The sequence below is a fragment of the Solea solea genome, chromosome 12 (genome assembly GCF_958295425.1).
Source record: "Solea solea chromosome 12, fSolSol10.1, whole genome shotgun sequence".
Classification (NCBI taxonomy): Eukaryota; Metazoa; Chordata; class Actinopteri; order Pleuronectiformes; family Soleidae; genus Solea; species Solea solea.
Genome location: NC_081145.1, coordinates 6,215,864 through 6,234,518, shown reverse-complemented (window position 1 = coordinate 6,234,518; position 18,655 = coordinate 6,215,864). Strand labels below are relative to the sequence as shown.

General features: G+C 40.1%; 1 protein-coding gene across 2 annotated transcripts; it reads left to right on the top strand.

The window, feature by feature from the left end:
* Positions 1 to 5,202: 5,202 nt before the first annotated feature.
* Positions 5,203 to 18,555, top strand: LOC131469748 (lysine-specific demethylase RSBN1L-like). 2 transcript variants are annotated; one of them, XM_058645043.1, is made up of 9 exons: positions 5,203 to 5,319; positions 5,542 to 6,153; positions 6,410 to 6,526; positions 7,362 to 8,050; positions 12,416 to 12,553; positions 12,647 to 12,789; positions 13,005 to 13,172; positions 13,875 to 13,986; positions 15,515 to 18,555. In XM_058645043.1, exons 2-9 carry the CDS (start codon positions 5,664 to 5,666, stop codon positions 17,198 to 17,200), a joined length of 3,543 nt encoding a protein of 1,180 aa, XP_058501026.1. In that variant the 5' UTR covers positions 5,203 to 5,319; positions 5,542 to 5,663; the 3' UTR covers positions 17,201 to 18,555. The 2 variants fall into 2 exon arrangements, with proteins under 2 accessions (XP_058501026.1, XP_058501025.1); XM_058645042.1 differs by having other exon boundaries at positions 5,203 to 6,153.
* Positions 18,556 to 18,655: the final 100 nt, after the last annotated feature.

The following is an 18,655-nucleotide window of genomic DNA, read 5'->3' as shown; positions in this document are numbered from 1 at the left end:
TCATGTTGGTCAAATCAGGTTAAGTACTTTATTTGCATTAGCAAATATTTGAATACAAGTGCATAATTCCAGTGTGTCTCACAGTAACATAATAGAATGAATGATTGATACAATTGAAACAATATATAAATATAAAAAAAGGCTTAAATTCCCTCATTCCCACTGATCAACATCTCTGTTTAATTCCAACTGTGAATGTGTTTAATCTGCATTCACTCCAGGCTTTGGTTTCAGCTACAATCAGCATCAGTACGAATCAGCATTAGCAACATAAGAACGTAATTTCACTATATTCCTTTATCTGCTCTATTTTTGCCAGCAAATGCTATTTCCGGTGCAACGCTATGAGATGCATTCATCTTCCAGCTGTTAGCATGGTTGTCACCATTAACGGAGAGCTATGGGGGTGTTGCTGTTTCCTTCTTCCAACTTATTTTGTGTAGGACATGTCTGTGACATCACGATTCATGCAGGAGTGAAAAATAAAACAACCACTGAATCGCTGTAATCACATTTTTTTTGCAGATTCACTTTAATTTTGCAGATTCACCGGGGATTTAAAAATCCCCGGTGAATCCACCAATTTCAATATGACAAAGCCTTGTGTTTCCACTTAAAAATACTAGATTGTGTGTAGGCTCTGTGGTTTTTACATATGTAAACTTCGTCATACATTTTTGTTGGACCCTCCCTTCTTCTTCGATGCCAATGCAGCTATGAGCTCATATACAAATTGACGACTGTTGGCAGGACAAAAGCCCGTAAGACTTTAATACTGCAACACTAACACATGGTGTTAGAGAAATGTTTACTCTCTCAAGAACATTCTGTGAGGACACTACACCGTATCATAGAGCCACATCTCTTACATCACTGCAAAGACAGTCCTTTCTTAGCCACAGTGATGCTTACCGTATACAAGAGCTGCATAAAAATTAATTCACTCATTGTCTAACCCTTAATTCTCCACATGAGTGCCATGGGGAGCTGGAGACCATCCCAGCTGACATAGTAGGAAAGACAGGGTACATCAGGTCGCCAGTCCATCACAGGACAAACTGAGTCAAACAATCATTCACTGACCTATAGTCATGTAGGCCAGGATATTAGAAGAATGTACTGTATATCATCAAATACCAAATATTTAATATTTAGATGTCTAAATACTGTCTGCAACATAAGTGATTTGGTTTTATTTTGAAGCTGAAGATTAATTTGCTCGGAAATTGGTTTACTTGTTTACAGCAAATGTGATGTGTTCTGTTTATTCAAGTTCGTAAGTGTATACCACACTTTATTTACTTTTTACAAATTAATATTAAGCCACTTTTGTGATTTTACTACACACTACGGTAAAAAACCAAACAAAAACCAAACAAGAGTGACATTGATTGATGTAAATGACACATTAACATTAATTAATGCAAGTTATAGATAGCATTTGTATCAATGATAGTCAAGCACAGCTTACTCCGAGGTGTTTGGAGGTGGGCTCCCAAATCAAATGCTGCTTATGGCCCCATAAAGGCCTGGTCCAGCACTGCCTCTGCATGTTTAAGGACTGTGGGAGGAAACCGGAGAAAACACACACACACACACACAGGAAGAACATGTAAACTCCACACAGAAAGGCCCTCAGTCGCCTTTTTGCTGTAAGGCAATAGTGCTAGTCACTACTCCACAGTGTGGCCTGAGCTGCATGAAAATGTTTAAGGTAAATAATAAAAATGTACAAAATGGTTGATAGTGGAGTCCAGCCAGGAGCGCTTACATTATAAATCCCAATTATAACCTCACTCTTGTCTTTACCCATTTATGGACAGCAGTTTTTTTTTCTCCTCAGGGTGCCCTCAGTGTTTTGAATTCCCCTAGCGAGCTGACTTGGCCCACTCTCTGTCCTGGATCATGTAAACACTGTGTTTCTTTTCCACGCAGACCAGAATAAACATCTGACCATCAGTCCAGCTTCACTGCCTGGGCTTCCTGACAAACCACTTCATCTCCATCCACTTTGGGCAGAGGAGCCACTGTCGTCGTCGCTCACGTCTGCTTTGTGCATAAGTGTCCCATTTCCAGCTGAACAGGAGTGAACCCAACGACTGTCATAGTGCAGGCTTTGCCAGCCTATTTGTAATACCACACTTAATCTGTCTGCCTGAAGGTACGGACCTACCTGGAAAATATGACTGTTTGCATGAGAAGAACAAATAAACATAATCATTTAGCAATATTGTCACACGACACAACACCTGCTATAATCCGTGTGGATCACTGTGCGTCTGTTTGGAATTAAAGTTTGCCTCCTTGTCTGTTTCTGTCATCTGTCTCACACAGACACACACACACACTCACTCACACAGACAGACAGACACACACACAGACATACAGTACATATTAATGTTTGAATGGATTGTCCACTACTGAATCCTTCATACTTTGGTAACTGATACATTCCGTTGCCATGTGTGAAAAGGATTTTCATTGGTCAGCTGAATGACAGTGATGCTTAAAAATAAAACAAGAGAGTGTCACTCACATCTGGGCTGGATTTCCCACAGCTAGCCAGCGCTAGACGACGTCAGGTCAATTTGTTTCTAGTCCAAAAGCCTGGACTTCATTACGACATTGTTTAGAATTTATATTTAAGAATCTCTGTCGCGCTGAAGGATATGAAGAGCAGGCACAACATGAGATCAACTCGCATGAGAACTAAACTTGTGTTTTTCCATGACAGAAGGAATTATTTTGCTTTTTATTTTTGCAGTTTTGTAGTAAACACATAAAGTTGTTTTCTTTTCTGTCATCACATCCTGATGTTCATACTGAGTGAATTTATGCACCAGTCAGTTTATTTACCAGCTGTGGTTAATAGAAAACATACATTATACACAGTGGAGGCTAACACTGCCCAGGTTTTGTTTGACCTTTCCTGACCAACTCCATAAAAACATCTCAGGCTGGTTTTATAGTTGTAATATTAATTTATTCATATAGATTATTTTTCTAGTGCTCTGCCAGACAATTAACAGCAAAAATATAAAGAAATTCGTAGACAAAATAAGACAAAGACAACACCATGGCAAAAAAACATAAAAAACAAAACACCAACTGTGGAAATAAATAAATAAAAAGACGTCAAACAAGAGCAAGCAGAGCAAATAGAATAAAGAATAAAGAGTAATGGAAAAGAGAAAAAAATGCAAGAAAAAAGAAAAACACTAAAACCAAAGATAAAGATTAAAAGACAGTGTCTGCGTTGTCAACAATAACAAAGGTCAACAGGTCATTTACTCGACTAAAGTTGTTGACATTGACAATTAAAAGTCTGTATTAAAAATTAGAAATTATAAGTCTGAATACTGATGCATCAATGAATAAATGATGTTTAACTACTGCAGTTGGTTGAGATGAAGCCAATTATAACAATCTTACACACTATTACTTTAATGTAAAACAATAGGTTAGTACGTAAAGGCTTGCAACAAATATTCAGATTGTGTTTACACTTGTGTTTTCAGAAGTGTTAAATTAAAAATGTTTCCTGTGGCATAAAATATACAATAGAAAAAAGGATGTATTTGATTCTAAAACTTCACTGCTGCAGGTGGTTTATAGAGACTGCCTTTTGTTACGGGAACCAAAAATAACTTTTATTATGCTATGAACTGTGTCTTCTTCTCTATAGCAACCGTTCAAGCGTCATCGCTCAGTGGAACCGAATAAACAATGTGAGTTATCCAGTGTCGGCGCTGATAAATAGTGTACAGATTAAGACTGCAGAGGTTGCAGACCAGAGAATCACATAAAAGATGTGGACAGAGAGAGACAGACAAGACAAAAGACAACTCACAGAAGAATTATATCTTAGAATAATATCTTCCACATTTTGTTTTGTTTGTTTTCTTACATAATAAAAAAGATACTTTAAATTGAAGATTTAGATTGTTTTGAGAGAGAAGCATTTCAGACATTTTAATGACGAAAATGTAACATTAAATCAATAAATGTGATGCGTTTAAACAAACCGACCACTATTGTGTATGATGAGCTGGGTCATTGAAGACAATAACATCTCACACCAACAGAGTTTCCTGTCACTACAACTTATTAAATCCATGAATCTAAAATAAAAGCCAGATATGGACGGGACTAACATGGGTAAAGTTTCACATATGGTTCATGAAATTACAGCAGACATTGTAAAACCACACACAGTCAACAACACAATAAACAGAGAAGAACAATGGAGTTTAGGACATTGAACATCACCACCATGTGCCAAATAACACATGTAATCACTGACAGCTACACTGTGGCATCACGCAAAGCATGCTGGGAAACTCCGCCCACAGACATGTTTTTACAATACTAATATTTTTAATATTTGTATGAATAATAACACAGCTGCTGTCAAACTCTGTGATGGTTTTCACGGAGGAAAAATGCTTGTCAGTATATTCTCATCACTCTACTGCCACTTAGCGTCAGTTTAAGAAACATCTCAGTTCGGACGGATTCACACTCCATTATCAACAAATTAATCTAGAAACTCAGATAAAAACAATGTAATAGTAAGAATATAAATCAAATTATATGATCACAGAATGTCTGGAAATCTTTGGGAGACCTAATATATAGGGTTTACAAGTTCTGCTCATTTAAACCTGCTTTCAATGTTTAATTTTTATTTACCAATTTTTTTAAAGAAAGAAAAATATACAACTAATAACATCGAAATTTGAACTGAAATTGTATTAAATTATAGTGTTTTAAGTGTATTAGTTGCTAAACTTTACTGAAGAGATCCAATACAGTACATCAGACAAATACGCCACCTAGTGGAAGACAAAGGTAAAACGATACAAAATGAATCCGCTGGGGTGATGAAAGGCAAAAAACAACAACAAAAAAATAAAAAAAATAAAAACCAGAATAGAAAAAAATATTGAGATTACTATAGTTTACTAAACTGTTTTTGGTGCCAATAAATATAAATATATGTGTTATATTCTTATAATTCGCACAAATTAATACATTAATTTAAATAACTGCTCTATCCATCAGATTCTGCTTAAATATTATTTATTTTTCACTGTGGTAATTCCATATAATAACACTTTACATCTTCAGTTCAATAGTAACATGTTATAGTACGGCCATATTGTCAGCAGAGACAGTTGTCCTTTAATGGTTCCTTTAATGAGATATGACTTTGAAACTAAATAAAAACAGAGTTGAGCATATAGTAGTTATTCCGAATGCATTCAACACACATTACCTTACGGGTGAAGGATGGGTGAACTTTAACTTCAAAACAAGGTAGATTTCTGAACATTTTAATAGTAATTATCTTTTCCAATGTAGCACCCGGATATTACATTCGAAATAGTATATGATATATATATCACTGTAATATTATCACCACTCTATTATTGTTGTTGTTGTGATCATTATAGATATATATTACCAAGTTTTGTGAGGGGGTAATAGTTGTGAGACTATCCTTTCCAACCTTTTTAACGCTGTTTTTTCATTGAGGAGGTGTTTTTTTCTCTCCGCCACTCTTCATCCTCCATGCGTCTGACGTCACTCGCTAAGCCCCGCCCCCTGCCTGGCTCTCACGCACCACTTACGTCTGACCGTAAAAAATAGAAACTTCCAAGATGGCCGAGTCCGTGGACTCCATGCATTTCGCAGCAAACAGTAAAACAAATTCCTCTAAACCCCTGATAGCCAAGCGGCCACCGGAGAGCCGACCGCAGTCTTCCAGCGACACTTACCCACCGCCCCCTAAGAAGATCCGGGTGGAGGAGAAGGGCCTGAAGCACAGGAAAGTGAACGGAGAGGTGTGCGCAGGGGAAAAACACAACGGGAAGCAGAGTTGTGGGAGCCCAGCGAAATGGAGTTTCGGCCCGGCCAAGGCGAGCCACTCCACCGCCGCTGCTGTGCCAGCGACTCCCGCTCGGAAAATCTTCAAAATCAGCAACTTCCTTGCTTCGCCCGTGAAAGTGAAGAAGGCAAAAGAGAAGCGACACAAGGAGAAGGAGAAAGGCGGCGAAGCGCAGCGGAGCTCCCCCGCGGGTGTGGAGAGACTGAGCCCAGCTAGCTACCATACAAAGACGGAGAACGGCGACGGGAAAACGCTACAGAGAGGTAGGTCAACACAGGCAGCCCGCACCACTCAAGACTCAACTCAGCCACGTTGTAAAACACTCAAAACCAGTACATATGAAACAGTACTGTAATTAAATAATTAATTAATTTATTACACAATATACTGTACCACAGGCCCCAGTGTTTATGAGGCCCAGATGGAAATGTATACACGTGGAAATGTTTGTGCGTCAGTTACATGAATGTAACAGCGTTTCACTCCAGCCTGTCTTCTACTCTGCTCTCCTTCTCCCAGAACATCGTGTGAAGGAGAAAGAAAGAGAGAAGAAAAAGAATAAAGACTGGAATAATCACAAACTGCCACCTGTCCACGACGTTCGAGAAAACGGAGAAGTGATTTCCCCACAGAAAGGTGAGAAAGTCTCAGGTGTCACTTAGATGCATGCTTTGTTTTTATATAGACACTCCTTTTTATTTACTTGTTTACATTGTTATCATGGACACGGGTAATCCCTTTAGTCACCTTATTATGAATAAGAGATAACTGGAAGAGAGAAAGCACTTGTAGAGTACAAACCTCCCACATGTCAGATCAGTTTCCACTTCCAGATCTTTACCAAAGTACTTACCTACTTATCATGTTGTTTCCCGCACTGAAATCTATAGTACAGGACATTTTACTCAAAATGTGCTCTATACTTTTCAGTTATGCCTCTTATGAACAGACAAATGTGACTGTAATCATAACATTTTTAAGATATTTACATATTTATACATTATGACTGGTCTGATACGCATCTGTATTCCAAAATGAACCAGATTGCAATAGCAGTCTGAATAAGACACTGCCATGTAAACAGTGTTTTTTTGTTTTCCTTTGCCAAAATAAAGTCACACTTATACGCCAAAACTTAATTAAGACACTGTTGGAGATTCTGAGTGTAGACACATTATGTTATGTTAATCAGTAACAAAGTAAGCGGATATTGTGCAGGTGCAAATAATAATTGTTATGTAACCTTTGTGGAAAAATATATAGTGTTATCTTTGTATAAAATGGCTTTAGTCTGAGTACACAAATCCTATCAATGTCTAAATAGACATTTAAAGTTTTGTCAATCAGACTAAACAGACTAAACACTAATACTGATTGAAATGACATCCTCAGCTACATGTTATAAGTTTGTCCAAAGTGATGTCCAATACTGTACCAGGTCTTCAAAAATGATGCTCGTTCTGTCTTACAGAGCCGAATGAGAAACCCAAAGCTGGTTCAGAGGAAGATCTCCTGCTGAAGAAGATCAAGAAGAAGAAGAAAAAGAAGCACAAAGATGGGGAGAGGGTGAAGGAGAGATATCGACCCAAAATGTATCATCGCTCGTGCCAGACGACGTGTTCAGGGGTTACTCTGGGTATACCCGAGTTCCTCAGTCAAATCAATGGGAACGACAGCAGCAGCAGCAGCAGCAGCAGCAGCAGCATCCTACTGCACACCTCCACTGCACCACTACAACACCATCAGGATCCTGTTACTGCTGCTACATCTTCCTCCATGGTGAGGGAAAGGCTGGGCTACAGCTCCCCACTCCACTGCACACCAGTGCCGGGCTTGTCCGGTCTGGAGTTTAGACATCTGATCCACATTGAGCAGCAGGCCAACGGCGGAGCATCTGTGGCACACGCCTATATGGAGCAGCTCTCTGCTCTGTCTCCGGCCGAGGTGCAGCGCTTCGCCCAGGAGTTTGTGACCTTGTCCTTCAGTGAGGACGAGGGCCAGGCCGCCAGTTTTGTGATGGGAATCATTCATGGAGCGGCGTCCTATCTACCAGACTTCCTGGACTACTTTTCCTACAAGTTCCCCAACGCACCAGTGAAGATGGAGGTGCTCGGGAAGAAGGACATAGAGACGACAACAATGGTTAACTTCTACTCTCAGGTGAGTGTATTGCTTTGTATTGCACCAAGGTTCTGTGTACAAGAGGGTGCTGAAGTGTCCACACTGTTTGTGTTTAGGAGGCATAAGCAGCACATAATCTACAAGCTGAAACAACAGAGTGGCTTCATCAAGTTTTCAGATTTACTGTGCATAAGCTTTTCTCCAGGCTGTTGAAGGATAGATGTTTTCAGGATGCTTAAATCTATCTGTACTCCTCTGTTCAATGTGTTTCAGTGGCTGCATTATGAAGCTGTAAGCTGTGTGTCACATCATCTGTTGTCTCGCACTGAAAAACTCCCCTGCTTGTGTTGTCTTTGGCAATCACTGAGTTTGGCATCTTCGGTTGGAGTAGTGCTTGTACGTCAGCTTCGTTGACCCTGTTCAGACCCGTTATTAATATCCATCCTCGGTGTTCTGAACACGGTCAGGTCACACTTAGTTCAGGTCTGAAACGGTCCTAATGTGTCCTGAATGTGTCCTCAGATCCGATCACACATTTGTCCACATTCCGGAGCTGCTGCTATCTGTCGAAATTGGATCAGAGGCCTCCCACTCAGCTGACCTCATCTGATCAGTGATAGTTTTACAGCAGTATTACACTAATCAGCACTTATAAATCAATTTATTTGCCAACACCACAATATTAACTCTGATTGCCATATAATTAATCTTTTTTCTAAAGGGTAAAACACGAGGAATGCTTGATTCACACAGCTCCTCTCTTCTTTTTTTACTCTCTTCCTCTCTGTCACTTACACAGAGGCGCAGACACACTGACAGCAGACGTAGCTGTACAGTCAGACTCATTAAAATCATAACTTTGTTCTTGCAAACAGTTGCAATGTCAGTATGTATTTGAAAACAGGGCAGGGATTCCAGACCTGATCATATGTGGTCACAGGAGACACATCCAGGACACATTTTATGCCAGGTGTGAACAGCTGTACTTGGCACAATTTGACCATGAACACATCACTGAGGATGGATGTTGATACTGATCAGGGAGCAGGGCCAAAAAGTAATACAGAAGAAAGTTTAATAAACTCCAGTTCAATGTTATTGTGTGCTTTCATTTCAACTGGCTCATTTGGGATGGATGTTTTTTTTTTAGTATCGTTGCTTTGTGTAAGACTGGTTAATACCATAGTGTGTCTGGTGGACGGATGTGCATGTCACATGTGAGGACTCCCAAACCCTCTGCATTTTTGTAATTATGCGCTTTGTGCACACTCTATGGAGGCATCTGAGGGAACACTGGCTGAGCAGATTTGGCTTCATAAGCAGCTCTACAAGACCACAGAGGAATCTTTACTACAGTCACTAAACAGGAACTGCTAGGGTCAAAGAAAGTTGTCTCTATTTTTTATGGCTATTTACATTGCCTGATACCTGAATGGTTTGACATTATTTGTTTGAACCACCTTTATTCAAGATGTTGTTACATTAATTTGACCATATATAAGTAGGATTTTGTCATTCACAGAAAATCTCTGCAGATTGAATTATAAACGCGATTGACGATTGCTCAGTCTGAGAAAAGCATTTGATTTTGCCTGTTTTTTGGGACACATTTTCATATGATGAGCACAAGAATAATTAAGGAACCATAGTTTTATATTTGATAGTTAGAAATATGTTCGCATCAGCTCTCAAATAGAGACATAAACAAAGGAAAACATAAGAATTTAAAATTTCAGGGACCCGAGCTGAGCGCAGAATCATTTTCTAAGGCTTCTCTATTTGTCTTAGTGACACTCCACATGCTTTGTTATTGCTGTAGCTTGTCTTGCTTTTCTCCACTACCAGTGTAAGGCAGATGATATGTTATATACTGCTGTTCTCGGTAAAACCAAACTGTGAGCATGTAGAGAGTGTGGAATTGTTCTTTTCCATATCCGCCTGGCAAACAGTGATGGTGATGCAGCAGTGTTGCGTCTCAATTTCAGTGAGTGACTGATTCCTGTGTTTGCTGTTAAACTGACATGTTTCAGAAATCACATTTTCAATTGGCTCCAAGCTCACACACGGGAGTAATGGATACTTTGTTATTAAATCTATTTAATTTTACAGCTCGCCTGAATACTGCACCCGCATGCATACCACAGAACACTTTACCCAAGGCTAAGTCTACACTCACTTGTCATCTTTTTAAAACTGCATTTTCATGAAAATGATATTTGTCCAGATGTACATTTTAGCTCTCAGAAACATTTTCCCTCCATAAGCACTTATCGCACAGCCACTCACAAAAACAGGGCATGCCGGTGTCAACAGGAAGCGGATTGTCTACTCTGCAGTTGGATTGCTTAGTCGCAATAAGTGCTATAAACGAGGAACAGTTCGTGACAAAAAGAAAGACCAGGGTTTTCTTTTCTTAGACCTGCCAGTAAGTTTCCCTGCACTGTTATGTCACACTACAGTTGCTGCTTAACTTGGTCATTTAATTGGACCGTCCTTGTCCCAGTATACAGGCGCTAGTGAGTAATAAATGTATTGAATGCAGTGTGTCCGCCTCTGTTTTGCTAGATGGCGATATGACTTTCTACAGCTTGGCGATGACATTGGAGTGGAGTGACATTGTCGCTGTTGTCTTATTCTTCTGTGTACTGACGCGTCTCTTCAACTAGTTGCCAGGGGTGGGAACTGTGGTGCATGTGCAGAGCGCCCAGGCCAGCTTGAGGCTGAATCTGGTCCTATTGAAGTTTTTTTTTTTTGTGTTTGTCCAACTTTGACAAATTAGATTCAGTACAATTTTAGTTAGACTGACGTGTTAAATCCGACTGAAATGCAATTATTATTTTGTCTAATGGCGTAAACGAACTGTGTTGAACTGGGAAGTGAACACGTGAGCTGACACTATTGTTTCCCAAAGCCTGCATTCTGTGGGCTTAAACTGTGGAGTGATGGTTATGCTTGGCATAAAAATAACAAAAGTGATTTGTTTTTAAGCTATAACAGCAGGAGGGTGTGTTTTTGAGCATACAGAAGGCAGGACATGATGTATAACTGCTGCTGCTGCTGAAAAACTCCTTGTTTTTGTTTAAGTGAACAGATTAGGAAAAGTCTTCATGTAAAGCCCTCATGGTTTCACAAAATCCTCCTAACTGGCCCTTTAGTGTGTTGCTCCCCATAATAACCACAAGTGTATCTTTGCATGCAAGTGGCAGGCAGATGCTGGTGGCAGGTGCTCTGAAAATAGAATCGTCGTTTCCAAACAGTTGGGCAAACAGTGACATAAAACTTATGTAAATTTTACGCTGCTGGTTACTGAGTCAAAAAGCGGGATCAGATATTCATGGCCAGAGGGTGCTTGTATGACGTAAGTTTGCTTGTACTGTTGATTGAATGAATATCTTTATTTCTGTTACATTCATATAAAAAGCATAAGGTGAGATCATTTAACACAATTATGCCAATAATCGAAAAAGGCCACGTGGCTTATTTTTGCCTATCCTATACAATACCAGGTAATACCAAGAAAATCAGAAATGTAGAGCTGCAGCTCTTGGAAATGTTCCATCAAATATGATCCCTAACAATTATGAATGATACAGTATGTTGTTCTAGTGTTAATGTGAGGGGTTAGCAAATCTGGTGACACCTGTTGTACTTAGTCCACAGATAAAGTAGATAAAAAGTCACACATATGAGATGTATAAATAATAATAATCATCATCTAATTATAAAGAAAAATGCTTTGGCTTTGTCTTATTGCCCCTAAGTACTGATTAAAACAGGCTGCAAGTGTTTTACAGTTATTTGGAACTTAATGACAAAGCTTAAAATTACAAAAATTCAAAACGATCTGTTTTTAGTGACCTGTCACGTGTTATCTGCAGTACCTTCAGTACCCACCGGGGGTGTGTGTACCACACTTATGTAATCACTGGTTTTCACTCTAATTCCTTGTGTTGTTGAAAATCTTCTTTACCAAGTGTCTGCTGGTTCCTTATTTTTAAAATTTTTAACGACTAACAATTTGGATTTACAAATTTATAAATGCAAGATTTTGTCCGAAATCAGTCTTTTAAATTATTTTAAAAATTGGCATCAGATCATGACTTGGTATCAGCTGATACCCAGAGTCCAGGAATCAGCACAGGGTTTTGAAGTATTGTTGCTGCACCCCTGCAGAAAACCCATCAGGTATCAATTATTATTAAGACTGTATTCATTTCAAACCCTAACAGGAAGTCACACCAATTGCATTAATAATACACTTGAGCCTGAGCAGTTGCCCATGAAAAGTGCTTCAACAGTAAAAACTAAAGACTACATATGTTGTCATTAGTTGTAGATTTATCATGTTAGATGAGTTGATCACCTCTGAGTCTGATCAGTTTCCTTTGTGGTCTTTGCCTGCAGGTGAAGCGGACATATTCCCAGGGAACATACCGTGCCGGGGCCATGCGGCAGGTCAGTCTGGTCGGAGCTGTGGATGAAGAGGTCGGAGATTATTTCCCAGAGTTCATCAACATGTTGGAAGAATCTCCCTTCCTGGAGGTTAGTGATTTCATTGTGTGTCTGTGTGTGTGTGTTTGTGCGCACACAGCGAGTGGATGTGTGAACATCTGTTTTCTCACCCGGTGTCTGCAGCGGACTCTGCCTTGGGGAACATTCTCCAGTTTGCGGCTGCAGAGTCCCACTGAGAGCGACGACGGCCCCATCATGTGGGTCAGACCTGGAGAACAGATGATCCCTTTGGCAGACATGCCAAAGTCACCCTTTAAAAGGAAAAGGTGTGTGAAGTCTGTAAATTTTTACCAGGGCACAGGTGTTATTGTCTCACCAGCACCGGCAATTAGGAAAAAGTAGCTACAAGAAGAGCTGACGTAGCAAACCTGCATCTAGTAAAACATTTCAGTTTATCTCTGATCTGCACAAGCTCTGTCGTCATACGTAACCATGCTACAAACACATCCTGACTGTTGTGTATGTGAATGACACCTTTCAGATCCACCAATGAGATAAAGAACCTGCAGTATCTACCCAGAACCAGTGAGCCTCGCGAGATGCTGTTTGAGGATCGGACCAGAGCTCACGCTGATCACATCGGTCAGGGCTTTGAGAGGCAGACGACCGCTGCTGTAGGTGTGCTGAAGGCTGTTCGCTGCGGAGAAGAGTAAGTACACCGTGGCTCCTTATCCACCATATGACGTGAACATATGGAGAGTATGTAATCCTATCTAATCGGCATTGCCCAGACCTCAGTGGTTTAAGATTTTTCCATCTAATTTCACTGAGACTATGACAACATGTTTTGCTTCTAAATGTGACTGCCCCTCACAAACAGCATGCATGCACACAAATACCTTAATGCATGCGTCAACAACAGAAAAACATGATACTATATGTGAGACCACTTGGCATGGAAGTGGGAGATATGCGAAATATGATGTACCTTTATTGGTCCCTATGGGGGAAATTCAGAAATGGAAGCTGTCATATTGAATTTGTGAGTGATATTTAACTTGCTTCCATTGTTGTCTTGTTTTTGCCGCTCTTCCACACTACAGGCCAATGATGTCAATACAGTGCATGTATATGTAAGCATGCACTGTATTGCATATATATATTATATGTGGGTATATGTGTGTATATATATATATATATATATATATATGTGTGTATATATGTATGTATGTATATATATATATATATGTGTGTGTGTGTATATGTATATATATGTATATGTGTATATATATATATATATATATATACACACACACACACACATATATTTTCAATGTAGCCTATGTAGCAAAATAAAGATCTTAATTGAACTCAGACCTGTAAACGGGACTTAATTTCTTCTTCTCTACAGTGGCGATATTCCTGCCCGGATCACCAAAGATGTTGTGTGTTTCCACGCTGGAGATTTTGCAGAAGTGGTCATGAGGCTGCAGCTGGATCTCCACGAACCCCCTCTGTCTCAGGTAGGTCAGATTTATGGGTCTTGTCAAGTAGAATGCAGCAGGCCACACCAAATATAAGTAGATGCTAGTTAAACATTTCAAAATGTTCACTTGTCAATGTTTAGAGCAACAACGAACCAAATGACCATGTAATAGGGGTCGTTCAAATTGAGAATTCTAACTGCAACAGTTCTCGCCAACCTGGTTCCCAGCAGCAGACGGCTGTTTTTTTCCCTAAAACATACAGTTAAACCCACTGTTAAAGACCTGCTTAACAACACACTGCAGACCAATAAACCTAGTTAGAAGTTGGTTCAAAGGTGCTGCTAAAACAACAGATATTCCTGTCAGGAGACTGTACAGTTCCGAAAAGAATCTGATGAGGGGAGCATGAATTCACAAACAGCCTGAACTCTTTGTGGATTTCTGACATCTGCTAAGATAAAGTGCTGCGGGATCGTCAAACCGTGTCTCTTAGATTTACTGTCCGAGCCTGTGACTGAGGCTCATGTCACTGAGCAAACATTCTAGATCAGTGGTAGCTGTCAGAATATAGAGCTATCAAGTAACAGCTTTAAAATTAAAATGATTTATTACCGAGGTTCCCAACAGAGGGGGCGCCAAAGCTCCATGGGGATGAAGGATTCCCTGTTATCAGTAAAATAGAGATGACTCAGAATTGAAATACACAGTGTGTCATTTCTGCTGTATCTGCTGTATTTCTGTATCACAACAATAACAAATGACCTACTTTGATTATGATGATTGATCCGTTGGTAACACATACAATAAAATGCCAAAACAAAACACAACACACTGGCTAAGTAGTAGTAGTCGTACAGAATATTAACTTCCCTCCTTGTTTTGTAGGGGGGTTTGCTCCAGAAGTTTAAGTTCAGTCATATACAATAAAATATACATATGTAGTTGCAAATTAGCTCTGTGCTTTACAGAAGATGTAGAGGTTACTGGAAGTCATGCAGCCAGAGTGTGTTATACACAGGAGAGTAATAGGAGAGGGTGTAGGAAAGTCAAGTGTGTGTGTGTGTGTGCTGTACACGTTGTAGCCTGTCCTGGTGCTTGTATAATTCAGTCAAAGTTCTGTGAATCCTCATTTGTAAAATACACAATAGTGGAGACGGGTCAAGTGGATGATGTCATTAAAAGTTGAAAACATTAACTTGAATGTAAATACAGTTTTCTATGGATTTTAAAAGAGGAACACTATATATATGTATATATGTATGTATATATTCATATGTATACATGTGTATATTTATACACACATATATACATATATGTGTATATACATATATACACATATATACGTATATGTGTATATATATAATATTATTTGCTTTTAGATATTTTAATAGAGAAATATTGTAGAAATAATGTTATTTTGTTTAATCTATTTTATAAGTATACATGTGTGGGTCCTTAATTTATAACATCAAAAAATACAGGTCTCATTTTCTCAAAAACAAGAAGATAGGTTGTACCGTGGAGTTGCTGAACCTCATATGGTCTTGTCTTTGCCTCCACACAGTGTGTGCAGTGGATCGATGATGCCAAGCTGAACCAGCTACGGAGGGAGGGGATCCGATACGCCCGCATCCAGCTCTACCACGACGACATCTACTTCATCCCCAGAGGAGTTATCCACCAGTTCAAAACGGTGTCTGCTGTCTGTAGTCTGGCCTGGCACATCCGACTTAGACAGTATCACCAACACGAAAGGAAGGAGGAAGAGGAGGAAAAGTGTGCTAATACAGAAGTCACACTTCGCATCAAAGAGGACGAGGAGGACGAGGAGGTAGAAGAGAAGGAGTGTGACCCTGCTGCACATGAAATGACGAAGTTGGGGCAAGAGGACATTGAAGAAAAGTATGAGCCACCCTCACAAATACCAAGACTCCTATTCAAGGAAGAGCAGGAGACCAGAGCTGAGATGAAGGAGTTGTCAATGACACAGTCTGTACCTTTAGTCAAGAAGGTGAGAGATGAAGGTGTAATCACTCACACACTAATGGAGCCTAAAGCAGAGGAAGATGAGAGAGAGGGTGGTAAGGGAGGGGAAGACAGAAGTGCAGACACATGTCAGACACAGCAGAAAGGTCATGATGAGGGTGGAGTGGACGGCGCATCCTTTAAATCACTACAGCAAAGCAGGAATGAGAATAATGTGGAGGAGGAGAGGCAGCAAAAGATTGTCCTGCCAGGTCCGGGTCTGAAAGAGAAAACGAAAGATAGTGTAATGACCACTTCTAACACACTGCCCATCAAAAAGGACAAGGACAAAGGAAAAAGAGAGAAAGATGACAGGGAAAAGCCAAAAGAGAAGGAGAAGAAGGACAAGGATAGGAGCAAAGAGAAGGAGAGGGATAAAAAGGACCGGGGCAAAGACAAGGATAGAGAGAAGGACCGGATGAGAGAGCAGGAGAAATTGAAAGCAGAGTCAGGAAGAGAGGGAAGTGCATCGATGCAGCTTTTGCCACAGATGAAGAAAAAAGAGGATGAGGAGCGGATAAGAGATGGCAGTAAAACCTCTCAAACGTCTCTCCATACTCAGAAAGATGATAAGTGGGACTCAAAGACACACCCACATGTCAAGAGAGAGAAGGAGCATGAGAAAGACCGGGGGGGCGCACAGGCAGTGTCTAACTCACGGCCAGACAGAGACGAGGCTCGAGAGTCGCTTTCACATAAACACAAGTCTTCACATGGGAAGAAGGAGAAGAGTGGACACAAGGAGGGAAAAGAGAGCAACTCATCGAGTGTGCAGGGTGTGCAGGCAAGGTCAGGGAGGGAAGATGAGAAGACGGGGGCTCAGAAACCTGCAAATATCCAAGTTAAAAAAGAAGGAAAGAGGGATAAAGATGTCAGCAGTAAGGACGAGAAGAAGAAGTCTTCCTCTGGTCCTACACCAACAGAACACAAACCACCACGGACGCTCATTACCTTTGACCTCTTTAAGCCAATGGAGGCTCACCAAACATTTGCCCTTTCCTTCATGGACAGTCGGCCTAAGGCTCAGCACCACAGTGACTCTCGAGGCTCTTCCTCAAAGCCTGGATCTGACAGTCGGACAGTTGTGCCCTCTAAAGGACCAAGAGTAAAGGACTCGATGCAGGGAAAACCTGCCACACCCCTACAGGACACACGACCCCAGCAGCACTTGTTAAAACAGCCTCTAAAAACACACACACAGGCCCAGACAGAGAAGACTTCTTAATATGAATGTCTAGTCTTCTATTTCTACTGTTCAACTTATGCCAAGGCTTTGTTAAAAATATTTGAAAATACATCCTCCCTTTGGTTCTACAGACGAGTGGGTGCAGTCCCTTACTTTGCTGACATAGTCGATACGTTTTCACGCACAGTTGAAGATGGTTGTAGCTCAACTACGCTATTCCAATGGACTACTGTCCTTATCCCAGTATACAAACACTGGCAGAGGATTGATTTTATTAAGTGAAGTGTGTCCGCCACCACTCCACTAGATGGCAAATTATCTGCTGGCTAGTTGTTACATGTCACACGCCATTCTGAGTCTTCCTACCATCCGTTAATTTAAAAATAGCAAAAGAATTTAGCCGATAGAGCATAAAATTGATCAGTCCAAAATAACATATCGGCCCATGTCTTTGTCGCTACAGTGTACCAGCTTCCTCTATTATCTCCAGTTTAAGTTTAGGGTGGGAACTGCCAGGTCAGCTCGAGTCCTACTTAATGTATACGTGCCGTAGTAATTCGACTCCCACTCTCATTATCCGGCTGCGTTTGTCCAACTGTGAGAAATTCAGTTCAGTACAATCTCAATCGGACAAACATGTTCACCTGTATTTTAAAAGGTCCAGTTTTAGTCAAACTAACACAATCATTCATTTTATCCTGATGTCATGTAAACGTACTGACTGATGTAGTGAAAGGAGGATTCACTCTCCCAAGTATTTTAACAGTGCCTAAGAATGTAAGCTAAGTAGGTCACTTCACGTTTGTTAGCAAGTGTACGTAGACTCTATACGGAATGTTACGTGACCAGTGTGTCAGTGCCTGTGCACTACTTAGCTTCGCTCTTAAAGCACCTATTTTAGGTACTGGACTAGTCAATCTGAAAACAACCATTCTCACCCCTCACTGTAGGAAATGTCACCTGTGTTAACTGTTTGGAAGAAAAGTGTCAGCGAGTCACAGTGCTCTCCTGCTGACGTCCTCTTTGCCTTGTTGCTTTTGACGATGGGGTTTGTTTATATCAACGCTCCAAAAATCGGAGGATTTGTTGTTTTCAGACTGGACTTTGACTCGCACAGGGCTGTAAATGATACTGTATGTACCAAAACTGTACAGTATAGATGTTATTAGCACCAATGTGAGAAAATGTATACAGAAATTGCATATATTTTTTGTAAGACAAGTTTTATTTTCCATAGAACTTATTTATATTATTTACTGTCTGTTTTTATTTGAAACCAACTATGTGGACAAATTTTGTTGTAAATACATTTTATTTCCTAAGATAAGACTTGGTAGTGTGATTTATACTCTGATCAGAACCTCTCAATAAATGGTTCAAAAATATAACTGACATTTTAATGTCTCTCCTGCTTTTCCTATTGTCAAAGTTTAAATGTTTATCTTTATATTACTTTTGCAGCAGTTGTAGCAATCACACGGAAAGTACAAGATT